Genomic DNA, 20,385 nt, shown 5'->3' with positions numbered 1-20,385 from the left:
GCAGCCATATACTTCAGATCAGCAGAGTGAGGGAGTAATTTTTGTTTTAGCTCTTTTAGCTTCAGTGTATTGTGCTTGAGCATCAGGATGTTGAGTCTGTTTCTGATGCTTTCTTAAAACTAATGTAGGGGACAGGATTGCAACGTTTCTTCTTCCCTCCAGTATACGTGCTTAGAACATGCACGTATGTGCGTGCTCCTCCTCACAGATCTCATGGTATAGGAGACCTAGGCAGGGCACCACAGCTACTCAGTCACCATCGTTTCAGGCATTCACCTTCTCTCAAGCTGACACTGATTTGTACGTGCACATTACGTTGACAGCGTATGAGAATGAAGCATCTGTGGAAGTCTGCGTTAGCACAGGCTTTATTCCCTTACTGCTTGCAATAAGTATCTGGACAACCTGCCTTTGTTTCAGTGACACTTTTTTTTAATTTGTGTCTATTTTCATTTGTTTAATATGCAAACTCATGTCTTCAGTACTGACTCCCCCCCTCATCTTACCCAGAATTTTCATGTATTTAAAGCATTGGAAAAGAGGTGCTGGTCTTTGCTCCATAGTTACTGTTTTTTCTTCCCTTGAAAAGGAAACTGCAGTGGAGAAATGGGTCAGAGCTGGTTCCCTTTCGATAAGTAGCCATGGCTTACATGGGTCTTTAATTTCTCTCTGTGAGTATCTAATGCTTATCAAAATGTGAGTTTAATAAAATATTAAAGTCTCCAATGAGATGAGCCATGTAAGTGCAAGATAATTCTATTAATTAGGGATCTCTCAATCTCAAAAACACTTGAATTTTGGGGGAAAAATTATCTGAATACAAAATGCACAGCTTGAGCCTTTTAATTTTTTTGATAAATAAAACAATCTTTGATATTGAAGAGGACTGTAGAGAATTGAACTATATATAACGGCATCCAGATAAGCACAAATCAGTCTCAAAGGAAAGAACATAGCTCAATACTCCCCTCTATCCTCCTGAAAAAGAAAAAGACCATTTATTTTGAATCTTGCTTTCAAATGAGTTTTTAATGAACGAAGTATAGCTCCTCATATATATGGCCTTTGAAAAGTATAGTCATGTTACTTGACTATAAAAAAAGTTACAGAAACCATCTGTTTTGGGTCATGGCATTTTCTGTGTTTAAACACATCCTCGGCTGGTGTCCCGTATTTCTGTAACACCGCTTGAGCTGTGTCGCAGCTGGTGGAGGGCACAGCATGGGGGAGAGAAAATTCCTGGTGGAGGACTGAAGACCTGAGGTAGCTGCGTGTGCACGGGAGGGGGGAGAGCGGAGGGGTCGCGGCTGGGCTCGCTCATGGAGCCTGCTGACGTTTTAAACTAATAAAGGCTCTACTAATGAATTAAAGCAAATGACCATTGCTGATTTGCAGATCCTCTGTTGCTAGCTTATGGTGCTGAGAGACTTATCAAATTTAGGTCTACTAGCAACATATTTGTGTGCTGAGTAACACAGAAAGACCAGCCTTGTCTCTCCTTGGTTACTCTGTATCAGGGTGTCTGACTGAGAATCCTTTTTACATTCTTTAGATAGGTGATTAATTTTCATTTCTGAGCTGACCTTCCTTTGCTCACATGCAGGACCACACACTAATTCTGCTCCTGGGTTGCTTCAGTTGGAGAGCATGTAATCTCTTTGTTTTCCCTGTTTCTTCCCATTGCCAGCTCCCCACTCTCCTCTCTATCCTTCCCCCACTGCGTATTCAGCACTACAGTATGTTTTCGTTACAGGTGATTGCAAGCACGTCCAGATGAATATTAAGGTAGACAAAAAAAAAAAAAATCAGAATTACCTGGCAGAATCTACAAAAAGAGCAGATCACCAAATACTGTCTCTCCTGGAGTAGACTTGGGACACATGAGAGGTAGAAATGTCATGTAGACGTGGGAACAGTGGGTCAGTTCCTCGGCCAGTGTTAATCGGCTTAGGTCCAAAGGAACTAAAATTTCTACATTAATAGTTTCAAGGATTATTATTCTTAGATATTAAGTTTGATAATTGATACATGTTGGTTTTGCTTTTAAATCCCTTGATTTTACAATCCTGTGAGAATTTTAACTTTCATTGTTGAGAAAATGTGGAAAATATGAATGCCAGCAGCTAAAATATAGCAAGCAGATTATGTGAACTTCAGACTTGTGTAGGTGCATTTTAAATGTCATGAGTTCTGTGCAAAACCTGTGGTGTGCTGGATGTTGGGCTCATCATTTGGAAAAGACGGGTTTAGTATTGGCTTTTATACCGTCTGAAGTTCTAAACCTGTCATGCTGTGTAAGACAAGCTGTACAAAACTCAGACTATTCTGTTGTGTGAACTAGGAATAGCCCCGCAGTAAACGCGTGGAGCATCAGAGCACTAACGATCACTGTTTTCTGTCGGTACCTTGCTGTGTGTACCTTGTGTTTTATGGAGAATAACAAGGAGTACTAATCCTAAAAAAATACATATTTCTGTAGGTTGAAGTAATCAAAAGTACCATTATTTTAGAAAGTAGTGGTTGTGGGGTGGGGAGAATATTTATACTGTGGACTTAAATTTGTCTTCCTCTTTTACTGACGGTACAGCTCCATCTTTGGGAGAAGTTTCATGATGTGCTTAATCCAAAGCGTGGGCTGCTGAGAGCCAGGAGTCCGGTTACCTCGCCGGCCCTACCGCTTATTTGCTGCCATCTTCTTTGGGTCAGACCTAATGATCATGCGATCACCTAGGGAATCTCACTGAGTGATGATGGAAAATAACATTTTGGAAGGGTAGTTTACAGTCACATCAGCAAGCTAAGTCTGATGCATGGACAGTGGTGGAAATGTGCAGGTTAGGGGAATAGTGTAAAACCTTCCCTCTCGGGGGTGGCCTGCCACCGGATCAGGCTAAGCATATCAAGAAAACGTATCCTTAGCTGTAGGTCCACCTCAGGCAAATACCAGCGTGAGAAGATGCCTGTCACCGTTCCTGTGAGCTCAGGTGAGCGGGCTGCTGCCGGCCGTGCGCTGCTGCCATATCCCGTGCCACCGCTGAGGTTCAGGCAGGCGCCGCGACTGCCAGTTCGGAGACCAGCACAGCTGAGCTGAAGAGCAGGGCACCGGCAGGGAGTGGGGCTGTGCGCTGTGCAGCCGTGCGCGCGAGGAGCCGGGGGAGGCACAGCTGTGGGGCGCAGGAGCCTTCCCTGGCAGCAGCCTGTGCCAGGGTCGGCTCCAGGTGCCTGTGGAACAACAGCCGTAGGTTTGTGTCCTACAGGAGAGCAGTTGCCTCCTAGATATAATTTTCATGACCTGTGAATTAGAAGTTTTGCCCAGAGTCCAGTGCGTGTGGTATTGATGCACAGTAATCAACGACGGGTTAAGCTCACGGTGCAGAAAAGACTACCTGTCAACTAGCTGCTGTTTTTCGTTCTTTCTTTTTCTGTGCAGTCAACAGCTCTGTATGTTGCTAGTGTATTCCGTCGCTAATATGAAATTCCCAGGCTTGTTGATTAGTGAAGCTCGGCAGTAGACAGGGTCCAAGTGGCTAACCATGTGAGAAATGCAGTGACTGTAGGCTACTGTTAATTAACCTAGGATCTAGCAACATGGCATCGTGTCTATGTGATAAGTTACGTTATCTTCAGTAGCTCAATTAAATCGAGTAGTGAGACACAGAGCAGACGTAACTCGGCAAAATAAACAGACAACTTGAGTCAGCCTTCATAATTTGGTGCGACATCACGTAAATAAATGGAATAACTTGTTTAGCATAGTTAAGCAGTTTGCTGCTCAAAAGCAACTTATTTGCATGACATCTTATTTTGAATAGGTTAAGTTGTGGCAAATTAGGTCTGTGCCTTCAGTCTGATGTTTTCCAAGGAAAAGAGGAAAAAACACCTCCCCCAGAAATATGTAGTTCGTAAATCAAAATTCTACATTTGTTTTCTATAGCAACAAATCAGAACATATGGATTTCATGTTTAAATTATTTCACTTTCCATACCATTGCTGTCATGTTAACATTTCTTGATCTACGCATGAGATAATTTTAACCTTCTGTAATTGCTCTTAATTTCGACCGTTATTGTTCCATTACTTACTGTACTGTTCTGTCTGGGATATGCTAGTGTGCATCTGGGTTGCAGTCTTCTATATTTAGAGATAGGGCTGGTGTCCTTGCCGCATTTCAATCTGAGTAATTGGTTTATGTCTCTAAAATTATATGGAGTCTTTGGTTGCAGGAAGTGTGTGTGTGCTTTGGCATGGGTGTGTAGACTAAAAGGACTTGATTGTGCTTTAGTATCCTTTAAAAAATAAGATCTTTATTACATATGCGTATTTCACACATGTGGGTCTGCATCCGTATATAGTATAAAGCACTCAGTTTTGGGCCCGCTGCTGAGTTTTTTGATCACCTTCCAGCTGGAGGGGAGTAAGAGTTTCAAGAAGCGGCTGTATTTTGAAGTGGTTGAACCGAACGTTGCCACACATCGGCTGTTCCGTGCAACTGCCCATGTGAATGTTGGGGGTTTTTCCCCCAGGTAACTATATAGCAGCAAACCATGGAACAGGCACGCAGAGTTACTGTGAAAGCTGCTAAACCTGGATCCCAGCGTACCTGCAATGTCCTGCCCATATGGCCACTCTGATTTACAACAATGGTCTGTTCTTTTGTTTAAATGGAAGTTTTAAGCCAGAGCTGGCCATGAGCAGCAGGTAGACATTGGTGTCTTGCCTATAATCCAGCCCAAATGTCAGCCCAATCCTCAGAAAGGAGTTTTGCTGATAGACTTCACTCTCCTTGGACGTGGCAGGAAAGTTTGCTCTCTGTTTGCTGTTTTCTCCACCCCTCGTACCAGACTGCTACTTGGAGTGCTACAAAGAACACAAGATTCCTTCCAAGACCAAAAATAAATGACTTGGAGAGACTGTCCCTTCATCAAAGCACCACCTGGTGATCCCTGCAGTAATGATACAATGTCACATACATCTAGTATTTCTGTGATTACATGTAGTATTTCTGTGATTTCTGTTGCATTTGGCCCAAGAAAGTGTTAGGCTTTCAAGGTTATAAATGATTACACTGGAAATTTTAGTAGGTTTTGAAGTGATGGAAATAGTGGTGTTTTACTGATAGCTTTCCAAAAAAGCAGGTGATACTGAAACCAATCTGGTAAGTAACTAATTCTTTCAGTTCATCGCCTTTGTTTGTCTCTGCTTTAGATTTTATTCATACAAATCTTCTATTCTATCCTAGAGTCTTCTATTCTAGTCTGTGTTTCTATACACTCTTGCTTGTAAGCATGGTGGTGTGAGATGGCCCTTCATTATATCACTCAGGAATAGTAGTTTTGAAGCTATACCAAGGTGTGTCACAGCAAGATCTCAGTAAACTTTAGTGTGTCTGTCTGCATTTCCTAAGTCTTAAATCCAGCATTGTATTTTTGACTCACTAGGCTTTTTTAGTTGGCTCTCTCAGTTTTTTTCTGAATTGTCTATTAATGAGGTGGGTTTTTTCCCTGTATGCGTGAAGCATAATTGCAAACTAGACTCTTCAGGCCCAGGTCTTGCTTCTGTTAAAATGCTGCCAGTAATTTCAGCTGAAGAAGATGGAGCCATGCATGGAGAATTCTTCATAATGAAGCTGATGGATGGGTCTGCCATAAGTTTTGTTTCATACTTCTGTTCTTGGATCAAGAGCTAAGAAAATCTCTTAATTTCTTGTTTGAGGAATACAGTAGATATAATATTATCCTTCTCAAGCAGGTTTTTTGTCATCAGGATGTGAATGACATTAATGCTTTTTGCCCTGGGTGCAGTGTTTAAGCTTTCAATACATAAAATAAATGTACATGTATAGAGAGAGTGTGTAGATATTTGGAATGCTTTTGTACATAGCTCAGGGAAGAAAGTGCACCTGTCCATATGCTTTGATTAATGCTAGATTTTCTTTGCATTCTCCATACTTACTCTCAAAAAGTAAGATTGCCCTCTGTAATCTGAAAAAAAGATTGGGCAAAAACATATTTTAAAATACAGTAAGAAAATCAGAAAAGCATGGGAAATACGATGTATCAGGAAGAACTTCTTGTAACGTCGGTAGAGGTGTCCCTGCGGCTACTCAGATACACTCCACAGAGACTGAAACCACTGCTGTTGGATCAGGGCTTCTTTTTTTTGGTTCAGGCCTATATTGGGATTAATAGAGTTGCTTAACTTGCCTAACTGGCTTTTAAACTAATATCAGTTGCACAGCTGCATTTAAGAAGTAAGGCTTTGGGCATCTCCGCGTTTGGCAGATGGTTTGTCAGAGCACTCTTCGGCACGCGGTGCAGTGCCGTGGGTTGCTGTGGGAGCGTAAGGGAGAGCGGCCGAACAGCCAGCGAAGTCAGCGAGGTAGCTCCGGCTTTGCCACAGCCGAGCAGAGTGAGCCTTTTCTTCCAGAGAGGACACAGAAATAAATGTATCTTAGGCCTTTACTCTAGGAAAAGGATGTTGCTTCTCAGTGGGGTCACATTAAGTAGAAATCAGCCTTATGTGATACTCAACTGAAAATTAAACTTATGGCTAAGGTCCCTTTCTGCTTTTGATTTGGTAACCTACATCTATAAAATAAATTAAACTGGATCCAAACAAAATGTCTGTTTTTCAACAGGAGAACTTCACTGTACATGTTAATGGAAGATTTTGTGAGTGTAGCTGACAAACAGCAGCAGTGGTGATAATAAATAATATCTAGCTCTTATTTAGTACTTTTAATCAGCAGACCTCAGTTCACTCCACAAGGAGGGAAGTGTTTGTAAACACAATTCCCGGTACTGTGTATGGGAGTTAGGTAGCTTCCAGCGAACTTCCCCGTGGCACCTCCTGTGTGGGGTGGTTTTATTTAAGTTAATGTGATCTCTCAGTGCAGTGTGCGCTCAGTACGGAGTGGTTTGCTCACCAGCTTATACGCATTTCTCAGTCCCTGGAAATTGTATCGTTGTAGCAGAGGTGACGTGATATCTTAGAGGGGTTTGAACTGACTTTTGTTTCTCCTGCAGATAAAAGTGAAGGACTGAGATAGCCAAATGCACTGAGAGATTTGGTGTCAGACAATCATTTATTTGAAGACGAAATGAAGCTTTTAATGACGCATCATTTTCCCCCTTATTTGCGGGACTCATAACCCAAACTGCGGGCCTGGCTCATGGAACATTTTTTACAATAAGTCTTAAAATACGTCATTTTACATTTATTTAGTTGGGTACTTCTTTTTCATTTGTATACAGAATACTTCTTGAACAACTCGTCAATGATTGAGCTGGCAAGGAAGTGTTTCCCTGAAACGCAGTCTAGGTGAAGCTGTCCAGCTGGACGGCAGTGCGAGCTGTAGAGAAAAAACACACCACCCTATGTCTGTCTGGGTTTTGCTTGTTGTTTTTTAATTCTGCCATTGTTTTAAAAATCTGTGCCCCACATGTCAGTCATCTCTTTTTAAAACAAGGTCTTTGACCATGAGCCTTCGTAGAATAAGAATTAAAGTAACATGATCTGAAAGGTCACAGACTAGCAACTCCTCACAGCCTGTCGCGGGCGGGCATTTTTTTCCTTCGTTTGTGTTAGAGCTGATATAGCTGGCTTCTCAGGCATAAGGGGAAGAGGGAAGAAAAACCTCAGTTGTGAACATTGTTGTTTATTCACGTGCTTAGAAATGAGTAGTCATGTCTCCCCAAATTATGAAACCGAATCAAAAATAATGATGTGTTTTAGATATGGTACCTTTGGGGTCTGTGCCTTCCAAACGAATCTCGCACCACATTTGCATGTTTTTCTCAGTAATCTTGAGAGTTATAAAGCTACCATTTGAAAAGACACCAGCGATTCCTACGCGCACACTTTTTTTTCTTGTTTTGGGAGTTTTCATTGAAGCACTTAGCATCACCAGAACTGGAGAACTTAGTAGCAATATTTTTGTTTAAATTGATTTCCTTCTCCCTCTGCCCCCGCTCTGTTCCTACTAAAATATTAGACTAGTTTGGCAATGTAGCACAGTGAAGGATGATTATGTGAATTATGGTATCAGGTAAGTTTGCTCAACGTCTCTAAAAACAGGACGACGGCTTGTTGATTACGAAGGCAGAAATGAGTGTAACAGTTGGGAAATTGCATTGACCAGGTAAATTTCAAAAAGAGGAACTGATTTTCTCCTCTGAATCACCTACGCCTCTTCAGGGGCAGCAGGACTCTGCTCTGAAACCTCTGCAGCATTTCTGTGCTTTCATGTTTTCAATCGTGGCAGTATCCCAGCCACACTTCTGTCAAAAAATATTCATCCAGTTCTTGTGATCCTGAAGTTGATCCCCCAGCTGCCTCTCAGTACTGTCTGGAACCACCTTTTGGGTACGATTGTAGACAAGCGTTGTGATGAACACCATCCCCGTTCCTAGAAAGGGTCTGTTTAGTGAGTTTGCTCTGCTGTGTCCCTGATACTTTTAGAGGCTGTCATGTTTGCCTCCCAGCTGGCAAGCAAAGGCTAAAATCTAGATTGCTGGAAGGCACGGTTGCATCGGGTGTCCCTGTACAACAACTGGAGGTAAGTCTGAGGCCAAGACGAAACAGAAAACTGAAATTTCCCGAAGTTTGGACTTGGCCGGTTTTGGTGTCCGAGTAGAATCCATTACGGTTAGCAGATGTGAGGAGTAATGTTATGGAGAAGGGCCTTCAGAGAAGCTCTGGAATTTCAGCTCAAGCTCATCTCTATCTAGTAAATTCATATCAGAGAATTAGTAATCTACATAAATATTCATGAGAATGAATTAAGTAAGATTTTCCATTTTTACCATCTAATTTTAGGTCCGACTTCCGCAATACATGTTTTTCCTAGTTTCCAAACTTTGAATTAATGTGATGTAGAAGACTGTATGTCACCACTGGTGTACGTTATTTACCATGTTGCTTCATCTTCCCTTGTCAGCACTTACAGAACCCTGCGAACTTCCATAATGCAGCTACCGAGCTCCTGGACTGGTGTGGGGACCCCAGAGCCTTCCAGAGACCGTTTGAGCAGAGCCTGATGGGTTGTTTGACGGTATGTCCACTCCATCCGTGATGGCGATTTATACCATATGCTGTCTGTCATGGCCTAGGAACTAGATTCTGTGCCTGCATTTTGTGGGTTTTATATTTTTTTCTTAAACACATAAAGCCAACTGAAGAGCATGAAGAACAACCCTTTATTTGATTCCATTACTTAGCAGGAAGCAATATGTGGTAACAAGAAGTTGAATCATAAAAGGGAAAAACATTTTTATAGTTAGATTACTTACAAATGCACAAGTTAGGTTACTTGATGTGCACACACAATAACTATTTTCCTCGTTTGATATTGCCAAGTGAGCGGACTTCATATTCAATTAACAGACTTTTCAGGCATTTAGTTTCCTTTGTCCATTTTTCTGGATGCTTTGGAGGGCTACTTGTCTACTATGTTAAGCATGCCATACCTCCAGCTAAATAGCGTTTCTGACATGCCCCTTGGCTTAGTTTGTTGCATATATTGACTGCAGGTGTAATTCTGCCATATTAATTTCAACAGTTTTAAAGGCTTCAGTGCTTTTCCTTTCATTCTTAATAAGACTACTGTAATTCCTAAAGCAACTTCATTATAAAGCATTGAAAATGTATTTCATTGTGTACATAACATCATTTTTTGTTTTGAAAGTTCATTTCCTGTCCTCCCAGCAGCAGAATCCAGTCCAAAATTGTTACCTACAGTCAAGAGTTTAGAGGAATTAAACTCTCTCTGGAGTAGGAGTGTTCAGAAACTTCACTGCAATTTGCAGAACAAGTTGATATAAATAAGTAGTCATGAAGGCGATAACAATTTAAAAGTGATTAATGAAGAGATCACCATTTGTACCACACTTGTCTTACCAGTAGTTGTTGTGAAGGGGGAAGTGCCTGGATCAGCTGCATGCAATATGTAATTGATGTGTATAAAACAGACACTAAGACTGAGGTTTGGTTGCAGGAATCCAAATGTTAAGGAATGGCTCCATCTTAGTGTGTTGAAGTGTATAGCATCCCTGATTTCTATGTCAAAAAGTTAGAATAAATCCAATGATATATAAGGAGGTGCATTCTCCCAAGTAGTAAAAATTTTAAAGAGAATTAGAAGTCTTACTGTAGTCCAAAGATACGGTATTTAAAGATACTGTTTGAAGTAGGAGTTACCTTCAATAAATAACCTTAATCATTAAAAAGTGTACATAGGATCTGATGTAACCATAAATATATTTTATGTATACTTTTTTTTAAATTTAGCTAGACTTAAGTTTTGACATTAGCATTTGGGAAAGGAGACAGTGTGAACTCAGGTATACTGTAGGCACCCTATGCACAGTATTTCTCCGCAGATCTCTGCTAGAATGTTGTAAATCTGATCTGCAGCTTCCTTGCTATTGAAATCTTTTCTTTCTGCAGAAGCAGACCTGCAGTCCTGCCTAAGTGCAGGGTCAGAGTAAGGTCTTGACTGCTAGCAATTCATTGTGTCCACAGAGCATAGGGAAAGAGAAAAGAAAGTGCTCCATGAAAAACAGAGAGATAAAATGCACAATATCTTGTTAGTGGAGTTTCTTGAGATGAAGCTACTATCTCTTTTTCTGACAAGAAAGAGAAAAAAAAATCTTTATTGTCTAAGTACTGTTATCATTTGAACAGCATGTACTGCTTTGCTTCATATTCCTCCCTCAAATATGAATAACATAGGGTGAAATTCTCCTTTCCCAGGCTTTTCACAGAAGACAGCGCTATCTGCAGTGTAGGGCTGACTGTCAGCAGCATCCCATCATACGTTGTAATCTCATTACGTTCCTCATAACAAGGAAAAAACACAGAAACTTACATTGTTGGCTTGTTTTGTGTTAAATAAGTACAGAGAATTTGCAGAGTACATATAAATTGAAAGGACCATAAGTTTCTTATTCCTTGTATTAAAATCTCTCTAATGAAGGTATTCTTTCATGTCTCACTTCCTACTTCCCACTAAACATGCTTTTCCATGTGACTTTAACTCAAGGGTCTGATAATTCCTGTTTCTTCCTAATAACTAGCAGTACTGTGGGTAGGGTCTCCTTATCCTGTAACATTTTTTTTTCAGTCTCTCTGAGCTTGCTCATTTATACCTTCTATTTGAATAATTTTCTTTTCCTTTTCAAAATTTAACACAGATGGATGTTGAGGCTTGTTATTTAGTCCCCTTACAGGAAATGTATTTATCTACCTTAATTTAACAAACATGTTAGAACTTTCCAGTTCCAGAGAAATTATTCAGACAGTTGCTAATAAGTGAATAGCAGCTGAAATATGGGAATGTCATAAGTAATTTAACATTAGCTTGTTTTACTGCATGTTCTATACTGTCAGGAGCCAATTTTTCTTAATGTTAATACTGTTTATCAATGTTCTTTTTCAAATGAGGATTATACTAAAAGAAAAACTCAAAAATCAGTATGAAAGTCTATTCAACCACTCAAGCAAGATTATGATTTTATTTTGTCAGTCCTTAAAATGCCCTTCAAAAACAAATTACCTTAAAACTTCCGTAATTTGGGGATATGCTTTTTAAAGCAAATAGCCTCTGCCATCAGTATGTCATTTGCATTGCATGGATTCCTAAAGGCAAGTGCATTAAATCCAGAAAATGTACAGATACTAAAAACATGTGCTTATAAGGCTCCTCTTCTTCAGTGTACAAAAGGATTTTTTTTTTATGACATTATATTCTCTTAGCTATCTGAATGAGGAAAAAGCTGTGTACTAAACTGTTCCTGGAACCATGAAAGGATATGAAGTCGTCATATTCTGCTAGAGTATAACTTGGTATATACTAATCCAAATTGAAATTAATGTCATGACTGCAGAAGGGCAAACTCTCTCAAGAATGAACAAATCCTCCATTCACATACTGCAAAGTTTAGATGCACCAGATGTAATGAGAGAACTTCCAGACAGATCTCTGTTGTATTAAGAATAACCAATTTAATGGTAGCTCTGCAGGAATAGCAGATTTTTTTGGCTTGTTCCACTCATAGCTGTAATATTTTTGCAAAAATTAAGCAATTAGAATTAATCTTGTTATTACAAAGAAAAAAAGCCTCTTAAAATTTTGTAACGGTGGTTTGTCCTAGGAAGTGATTCTTGAGAAGTAGTTCTGTTTATACTGCACACCATCTTCATGTCTGCCTTCTCAGTAATTTTCTGATTTACTTTTTATCAGCAGTAAGGTTGTATTCCTGTTGCTGCTCTGGCAGAACCTGAAGGGATGGAGAAGAAAGATTTTATAATCATTCTGCTTGGGAATCAGCAGAGGCTTCCAGCTTTGCTTGTGGAGTCACTGTTTTTCATAATAGTATACAGAAAAAACTGGTAACAGAAGGTTTTTCTTGCTCAAATTGTGATGCCAGTGCTTGTGGAAATCTCAGGGACGTGTAAATGTCATCAATCAGCTAGCTAGAGGGCAGGGGTTAACAGCCACGCTTTCCCAGGATTCATTTTTCCTCAGTGATGTTTTTTTTCTTTTTCAGGAGAATAGAGGTGAACAATGTCCATACTGACTACTAGCAGTAGATGATAATTTTTATGTATGAGCTGTACTTGATATTATTGGAGTTAAATTTGCTACTCTAGGCTCTGGGGACAATGTATTTGGGATAATAGCTATGGTTTTCTTGTCTCAAGAGCAAGCTCAGAATTCGGCACAGCAGCTGAAGTTTTGCCAGAAAGGCAAAGGGACAGCTCCTTGTTAGAGACTGTGCACAGGCTATGTTTAGCTAGTTAAATACCTTTTGTTTGTTATTTAGGGTCCTTTAACTGATTCTTCCTTTGGATAGAAAATAAGTTTAGCTTGTGATAAAGAACTTTGGCTGATGCTGCCAAGGCCTATGAAGAAAACTGGAATAATTCTGGGCAGTACAAACAGTTACAAGAGAAAAGGTTTAGAGTACATGGGTAAATTTGGGACATCTCTGTACTCTAAAAATAAACTACTTTTTTCATGAAGTAAGCCCCAAAAGCTGTGCTGCTTTTGGCAAAAATGTGTGCGACTCAAGTGTATTACTGTCATGTTCAAACAGTTTTGCAGGCCTCTAATTCTAGAGCTTATGGGTTTTATGCTCATGCATTATAAAAAGTGACCGAAGTGAGTGAATAATATAAAGAAACTCATTTAAACAGATAAATAAAAAAACAAGGAGAGAGGGGTAAGCTTTGAATGTTTTCTGTCTTGCGGGCTACAGACTGCAGAAAGATTCCTTTAAACAGCTTCGATGAAACACATATAAACAAATTCTGATTTCTCTCAGAGACAATAAACTCTCTTGTGATTTGCCAAGGAAAGCGAGGTGTTCTTTTTCAGCAGTAGTTATTTTGAAATCAGATAGGACTGTTGGTAGGCCAAAAATCGAATTATAATTGAAAGCATGGGTTCTATAAATCATTGGCATTGCAATGGGAATGATGGTCTTTGGTATGTGACATTAATTCTTGCATAGTGTTACAGGGAGCTGATTAAAATAACCTCCACTTTCCACAAACCAACCATGGCTATATTTTTGTTGGAATTGAAGCAGTTACTGACTCTAGCGTTTGTAGTTTATAGAGGACTGTGGGATGTGTTTATAGTATGATAAGGCTAAAATTCTTCTTGATAAATTTAAGAATATTAATATCTAAAAACATACTGTGTATGACATTACTGTCTTCTGAAAAAAACAGCTTAGTTTACTACAGATCAGTTTAAAAAAAACCACAAAAACCCTAGTTTGGCTGGACAAGGTTGTCTCACTTCTTTCTGCCTATTGCCTGATCCATTGTAGTCTCATCCCGTTGATCTGCTCTTGCCAAACAGTTTGACATGTAAATGATCTTACTGAGGGCACGGCTATCTTTTGTGTCTGCTCTGCAGCAAAAATGGGAACTAAGGGACGGTGGAGATGGATGGACAGATTTACAGACTTGTCTTCAGCTGCTTTCAGCGAAGAACAATAAAGGCACTGCTTTGTTCTCTTAGCCTGTTTAGCATGAGAGCTCGCAGAGTTCATGGCTCTTTAGGGTGGACGGCATGTGTGAGAAGGAAATAAAGTGTGAGAGAAGCAGAGCTGTGCACCTAGAGGTTTTGTCTAAGGAATTAAAACCGAACATCACAACGGTTTTGGGCAGTAGGAGGAAATTAGGTAAGCAGGATGCGCTTACCTGAGTTGGTTGCTGGCCAAAGAACTGAATTTAATAGAACTTCTGTTGTCAAAAATGGGATCTTTGACCACAGTGGTTAGGACCTGGCTTTCTCTTTTCATCTGGAAGATGACACTTCCTGTGCCAGTTTGCCCACAAAATGCTATGTTAAGATACTCATTAGTAACGTCTTTTTTAACTATCTTGATGCGCTAGAAGGTTTCCTCTCTGAATTTTGGGCCGACTTCAGTGGTGAGAGGTGGATAATTTGAGGGTGTTTATTTAAGAAACTTTGCTCTTTAAATAAATAAATAAATAAAAACCCACAAATAAAACTGTAGTCAAAGTTGCATTGTATCTGAATGTCATGGATTTCATTTACATCTTTTGTGTAGCTTGTAGCTCTTTCTGAATCTCTGTACTACTGAAGAAAGTTGCTGAAATAAGAAGCATATGTGTTAAAACGTAGAAGGTACCTGCTATAGGTTCCTTTTTAGTGGTAGTGATATGTGGTACAATAACCTTTTGAATTTCATTTCTCCTTGGAAAACCCTCAAATTAAGATGGCTGAGTTTTTGTCAGGTCATTTTAAGAACAAAAAAGCTGTCATGATTTTCATGATATAGAAATCTATTTTCATTGATCAAATATGCAATTTAAAAATATTTTTTTTAAAAAAAAAAGAGGACAAGAACCATATCTTTAAATAAGGCCAAGTTCCCAAAACAGGATGCCTCATATAGCAAAAGCAGCAAAGTTGAGCTAATGCGTTCACAAGGTATCTGCCGCTAAAATCAGTTCCTGACTGGCCAAGTTCATTCTGTTTAATGCAGGAAAGTATGTAATCAAAAATCACCATGTGATGTTTCAAAAATCAGATTTCAAATCAGATTAGGATCAGAGTCAGAGTAATTACAGGTGGATGAGTTGGTTCTTTACATCTACACCCAGAAAATGACAAGACAGAGCTGCCCGCTAGAGCCCCAGAACTGCTGTATTTAGTCTTTATATCTAAGACTTCCAGAGCAAAAAGTTTGTGGAAGAAATTCTGCTTCTCCATGCATTTGTTAAGCACACATTTTTATGTGTTTGCAGTTGTGAACTGTCAAATCTGTGCATCGCGGCACTTTGCCCTGTGTACGTGCTGTACCACCAGGACCAGCCAGCAGGCATGGAGCGCGCTGCTTCAGAGCAGCTCAACGCTGCCAAGCGTCTCCGTGTTACGGGCTGTCATACAACCTCATGACGTCCGAAAGCCTCCTCTCCCCCCCCCCCCCCATTTTTTTGAGTAATTTCACTACTTGAGACATGGAGTATTTTACAACTTCAGAATATTTGTTTGAGACGTGTTGCTCTCCTAATTAAAATGTGCTTAGTGTTCCTGTACCGCTTTCGTCGTGTGATGACTGTGTCCCATCCATATTATTGTTCAAAGTCTGTCCAGCCTCAGGTGGCAACAGTATTGCAGTGACTCCCCTGATTAGCTGGCCTAATTAAAGCAAAATCCCTGCTTTTCTCTAGGAGAAAATTTCAGATGGAGGGGTTTGAGTACAGGGACCTGCCTTCCCTGTGTTTCTTGTTGTTAGAGCCGTACAGAGGAGAGGAGGAGGAGTATGAGAAGGGATGTCCTTACTTTGCGCGGTTCACTCCGCTGCTTCAGGAACAGTGTCAAAGAGAAGAATCAGGCAGTAGGCAGAGTAGTTCATGTAATTTGAAAATATGGTCCTTAGCCACCTAATGGGTTGGAAATGCATGTTAAGAAAACCGTAGTTGGATTTTACGGCCTCTGTAGGGTCTTTTACATTCACAGAACATACCTGATGTCTGTTTTCAAGCTCTGAAGATAGGAGGCTTGCTAATGGTATCTAGCTTTACTCCCTTGGTTTGCTTGTCGGTAGTGTTGAGGCAGCCCTTCCGTGGCTAGGATGCAAGAATCTCATCAAACCTGGACTTCAGGTCCCAAAGATATCTTCCTCCCTTTCCCTTTTTTTCTGTTTGAAGCAGATCACTATTCATGTTGCAAAATTCCTCAATTTGCTTCCTGTTTATCTGATCTTTGTGTGTTACTGAGGGGGAAAAATTACCATCTACATTGCAGAATTCTAATTACAAAATTTCTGCTGTAGTCTTCAAACTGCATTCAGATAATTTCAAGTATGCACAAGTGGCTGAACACAGAGCTGTCTGAACTGGCAATCAGCTGGCATTTTTAGTTTTCGAGCAGCCGGCAAATTGAATTGGAAAAATTCATTCTGATGCCAGCAGGGGGGGATGCTCTTGACTGCCGCTAGTTAAGAGATTCATTGCAAGTGCAACATAATGGGGAGGGAGTTTGTGTTAAGCAGTCATATAACTCTCTTGATTAACAGGCCTGTTAGGTTAAGAGGTACATTGTTCCAGTACTCGGTGGGATGAGGACAAGAAGGGCGGGGAAGTGCAGCTAGCCACTGTGTAGTTCCTTAGCCTTGAGGGAAAAAAGTGCTGCAGTTAAATTCAGCAATGAGAAAAGAAGCTAGTAGCCAAATTTCTCTGCTTTTCTCACTATTAAAACCTAGCCCTCATAATTTTTCCCCTCACTGTCAATGACCATGAGGGTTCAGTCATCTGGAAGTCTGCGGTGCTGTGTTGCAGTCGGTGAATGAGACGGTTCAGTTAGGAATGCAATATTGTTCAGATTAAAGGTTTCAAAGGTTTTAGGTAATTAGATTTTCTTACTGGCAGTTGCCTTTGTTATATATCTGTTTGCAAGTAAGGTATATATGTATTTTAACATACAGCTTGAAATTGTGGCCATTACCATATCGAAATTATAATAAAAGCTAGGTGTTGTTCACTAGCTTATATAGGGAATAGACTGGATTTTAAAGCTTGGTTGTAAAACAACATAGAGAAGTATTACGTGTTGAACCTTGAGCTGGCCATGCAGTGCTCTCAGACTGCTGTAAAGGATGCTCATTTCAATTTATCACTGGCAAGTACGACTTTCTCAAAAAAAAAAAAAAAAAAATGCTACCTTTCAACTGAATGTTTTGGCCTGTACTCTTAGGCCAACTGAGATACATGCTTACAGCATTGCAAGATGAAGTCGTGTTTGAACACAGGGTGCCTGTGTGTTGTCCGAATTTGCTGCCCCTTTGCTGAAGTTGAATTAGCAGGTAGCGAAAGGCGGGGTATGCCTGCAGCTAGTGTCCGAGCACCTAACCATGACCAGACGTTGAATCGATAGTTGAAACCATGTTGATCTGATCCAGTCTGATCAGCACAGTTACCTGAGTAGGCTCTGAATCATGGCAGGTTCAAGCTTGGGCGAGCTCTCGGGATCGGGTTCAGACGGGGTTGGGTTGCCCCCCTCGGCACGTGGTGTTTGCAGTCACTGACACAGGGCTTGGGACAGACTGGAGCAATCGTCTTGTCAGCTCTTGCCCCTGAAGCTGGAATGTCTTACAGATACTGTCTAGTCTATTATTTAAAAAAAAACACAGAAAAACACCAAAAAACCCCTCCAGGGATTGATAGGTAGCCTGTTTCAGTGCTTGAGGGTTTTTAATACATAGGAATTTTTACCAGTTTTTATCTTCATTCTCCTTTTGTTTACTGAGCAGATGAATTCTTGTTCTGCATTGTATGCATATAAAGAAAAATGGATTCACATCACATTTAAGAAGACTTTTTGCATATCGTCATATCTCTTCTCCATTTTCTTTTCTTAGATTAAAATCAAATTCTTGATCTGTTCTTTATAGGCTTATTTGCAAACCTTCCTATCCTTATCGTTGACCCCTGAATTCCTTTCTTCAGTATTTCTGCCTAGCCAGTTATCCCTAATTTTCTCTTTGGGCGTTTGATTTTTCTTTTCTTATCTGTAGTATTTCATATGTGTCTTTGCCCTGTTTTTTGGAACATTTTTCCAGATTATCAAGATTATTTTAAACTGTGACCCTGCCCTCTAAAATGTCAGCAGACTCTTCTGCTTGTTACTGTCTAGAAACTTTGCGCGTTGCGCTGTTTCATTGTCCAAAGCACTGCTGAGTACGTTGAAACGAGCTGCATCCAGGGCAAGCTGTGATTTGACAGAAGATTATTAATCAGTCCTCTGAGTGAAGTTTAGCCTAGTGTCATCTAGGCTATGTTCCCCTGTTACAGCAGTCTCGTACAGGGCAACGTCAGAAGGTATATTAGAGTTAAGATATGTTACAGCTACTATTTTCCTTATGTCTACAAGTCCAGTTACCTTGCCAAAGAAGAAAATTACATCGTTGTGGTTCATGATGTTGTGGTTCTGTATCTACTCATAAAATCTTTGTTTAATAATTTGTTTTGATATCTGATTGGGTAGTTGTAATTTCTAAAATTCTCCCTTTTCGTCCTGTTAAAGACAGAGATTGATCTGCCGCCTTTCTGTGCTTTGAGATCTCTGTCTTGAATGAATCCTTGAAGATACTCATTAAGAGCTGCAAGGTTTGCTGGGGCTCGTTCCTCGGAGGCACTCAGAAGTAAAGTTCATCAGGGCCTGCTCACTTGAATGTATTAAGTTAACCAAATGTCCTTCAGTTAGTTCTTTGCATTTTCTGGTCCATATTCGTACGGCACAAGTTGTCGGCATGTTTCGGAGAACCTCAGTGTTTGTGTAAAGGGTGAGACGTCCCTAGCCTTCAGGTCCGTGGCAGGAAAGCCTTCCAAGCAGGACGCCATCGGGTCACTAGTGAGGCAAGGTCTGTCTTCGCTTCTGGCAACCTGAAACACTGTCTTCGGAGGATATATGATCTGCTCTGTTCAACTTCCGTTTTAAAATAAAAGTAAGCTGTTACAATTGTTAGAAAACATAATCTGTGAACCAAATACAATTAATGCAAAAATGCATGAGTCTGCGAAGAAACTGGAGATAAAAAATTACCTGCCCTACTCATACTGACCAAGGCAATCGCAGAGGGGAGGTGTATAAAATCCAGAGGCCAGCGGGGGGGGAAAGGGCCTGGAGAAAGCTCTTTTGAGCTCTGTTAGAACAGTTTCAGCTGTACAGAGGCTCTTACCCTATTTAATGGAGTGGCTGGGAAAAAAATTCAGGTGGAAAATGACTCTTGGCAAAACGGGAATTTTGCTAAAAATGTCTGTTTTCTTTTGGGCAGTCAAGGGATTTTGTTGTTTTTCTTTGTGGGGAGGAAGGGTTTTTTTTCCAGATTTTCAAAGGAAGCACTGCTTTTAGAATTCAGAATGTTTTAAACTGAAAAGAACTTGTAATTTATTTTTCTTTCACATTTTTGATGAAAAACTTAAGCAATAACGTAATAGTTTGGCTAGCTTACTTCCATAGACTCATAAATTCAGATTTTACTTTCTCTTGCTTAGCCCTCTGCTTGCAGTGCTTGCTGAATTACAACGTACCCAGTCTGGATGTGGGCTTGAACAGGCATTCAGCAGGCCATTGGGGTATAGTCAGTGTCTGGGCTGCTCATCCTGGAATCTGTTTCTTCTTTCAGCCATGGCAAGATAGAGAATTGTGTTTTCTTTAACTAGTTTAAAAAAAATAAGAAAAGGGATCTGATGTCAAATGAGAGTATAACAGCTTAGGGCCTCAAGCTGCCTGGTCTTAAACTGACCCAGACTTTCCAACCTGTATAGTAACAACATTGCAATCGTGGATGGGCTTTCATGGTTTTATGAGTGGCTGTATTTCCTGAATTATCTTAGAGACTTTGTTCCATAGTAAATCAAGATGCCAGTTCGGCTCGGCCTCTGGCGGGCAGTATCTCAGCGTTCATAGCTTTGTGTTTTAAAATGAGCTAACCATGTAAGTGTACCACACGGTTCTCAAGTTGGGCTGGATTCTCCGACGAGCTGGCCTATCTGCCTTTGCTCCTGTTCGGTTTCAAAATAAATAGTCCAACAGTAACATACTTTACATTCAAAACAGAAAACGGGAGGCCCTTTCCCCTTTATTTCGCAGACCTGAGCAGCACCCTGGGATGAGTTCCTGTGTGATGTTACACTGGATGGTGCCTAAATGAGTTCCAGTAGTGTTTACACTTTGAGGGGACTTGCCCTCCAGAGCCATTAACAAGATCATTTTTTAAGGCGCTGTCTGTCTGTTTCCTGCCAGTCCCTTCCATAGTGCGTACCTGGGGGGGGCTGACTTGTGCTGAGAAGGGAAGGAGGAAAGGGGAACAAGGAGATTACCAAGTATGTAAGTGTCC

General features: G+C 40.4%; 1 protein-coding gene across 10 annotated transcripts in view; it reads left to right on the top strand.

The window, feature by feature from the left end:
* Positions 1-20,385, top strand: part of ZMIZ1 (zinc finger MIZ-type containing 1) — a 354,835-nt gene that overhangs the window by 199,198 nt on the left and 135,252 nt on the right. For all 10 annotated transcript variants that reach the window (XM_064513809.1, XM_064513810.1, XM_064513813.1 and 7 more), the window contains one exon: positions 8,940-9,053. In XM_064513809.1, coding sequence (XP_064369879.1) covers positions 8,940-9,053 — 114 coding nt within the window. The remainder of the gene's footprint in view (positions 1-8,939; positions 9,054-20,385) is intronic.

The sequence above is a fragment of the Dromaius novaehollandiae genome, chromosome 6 (assembly GCF_036370855.1).
Source record: "Dromaius novaehollandiae isolate bDroNov1 chromosome 6, bDroNov1.hap1, whole genome shotgun sequence".
NCBI classification, from domain to species: domain Eukaryota; kingdom Metazoa; phylum Chordata; class Aves; order Casuariiformes; family Dromaiidae; genus Dromaius; species Dromaius novaehollandiae.
Note: the sequence above shows the minus strand (reverse complement) of the source record. Positions and strands in the feature narration are given on the sequence as shown.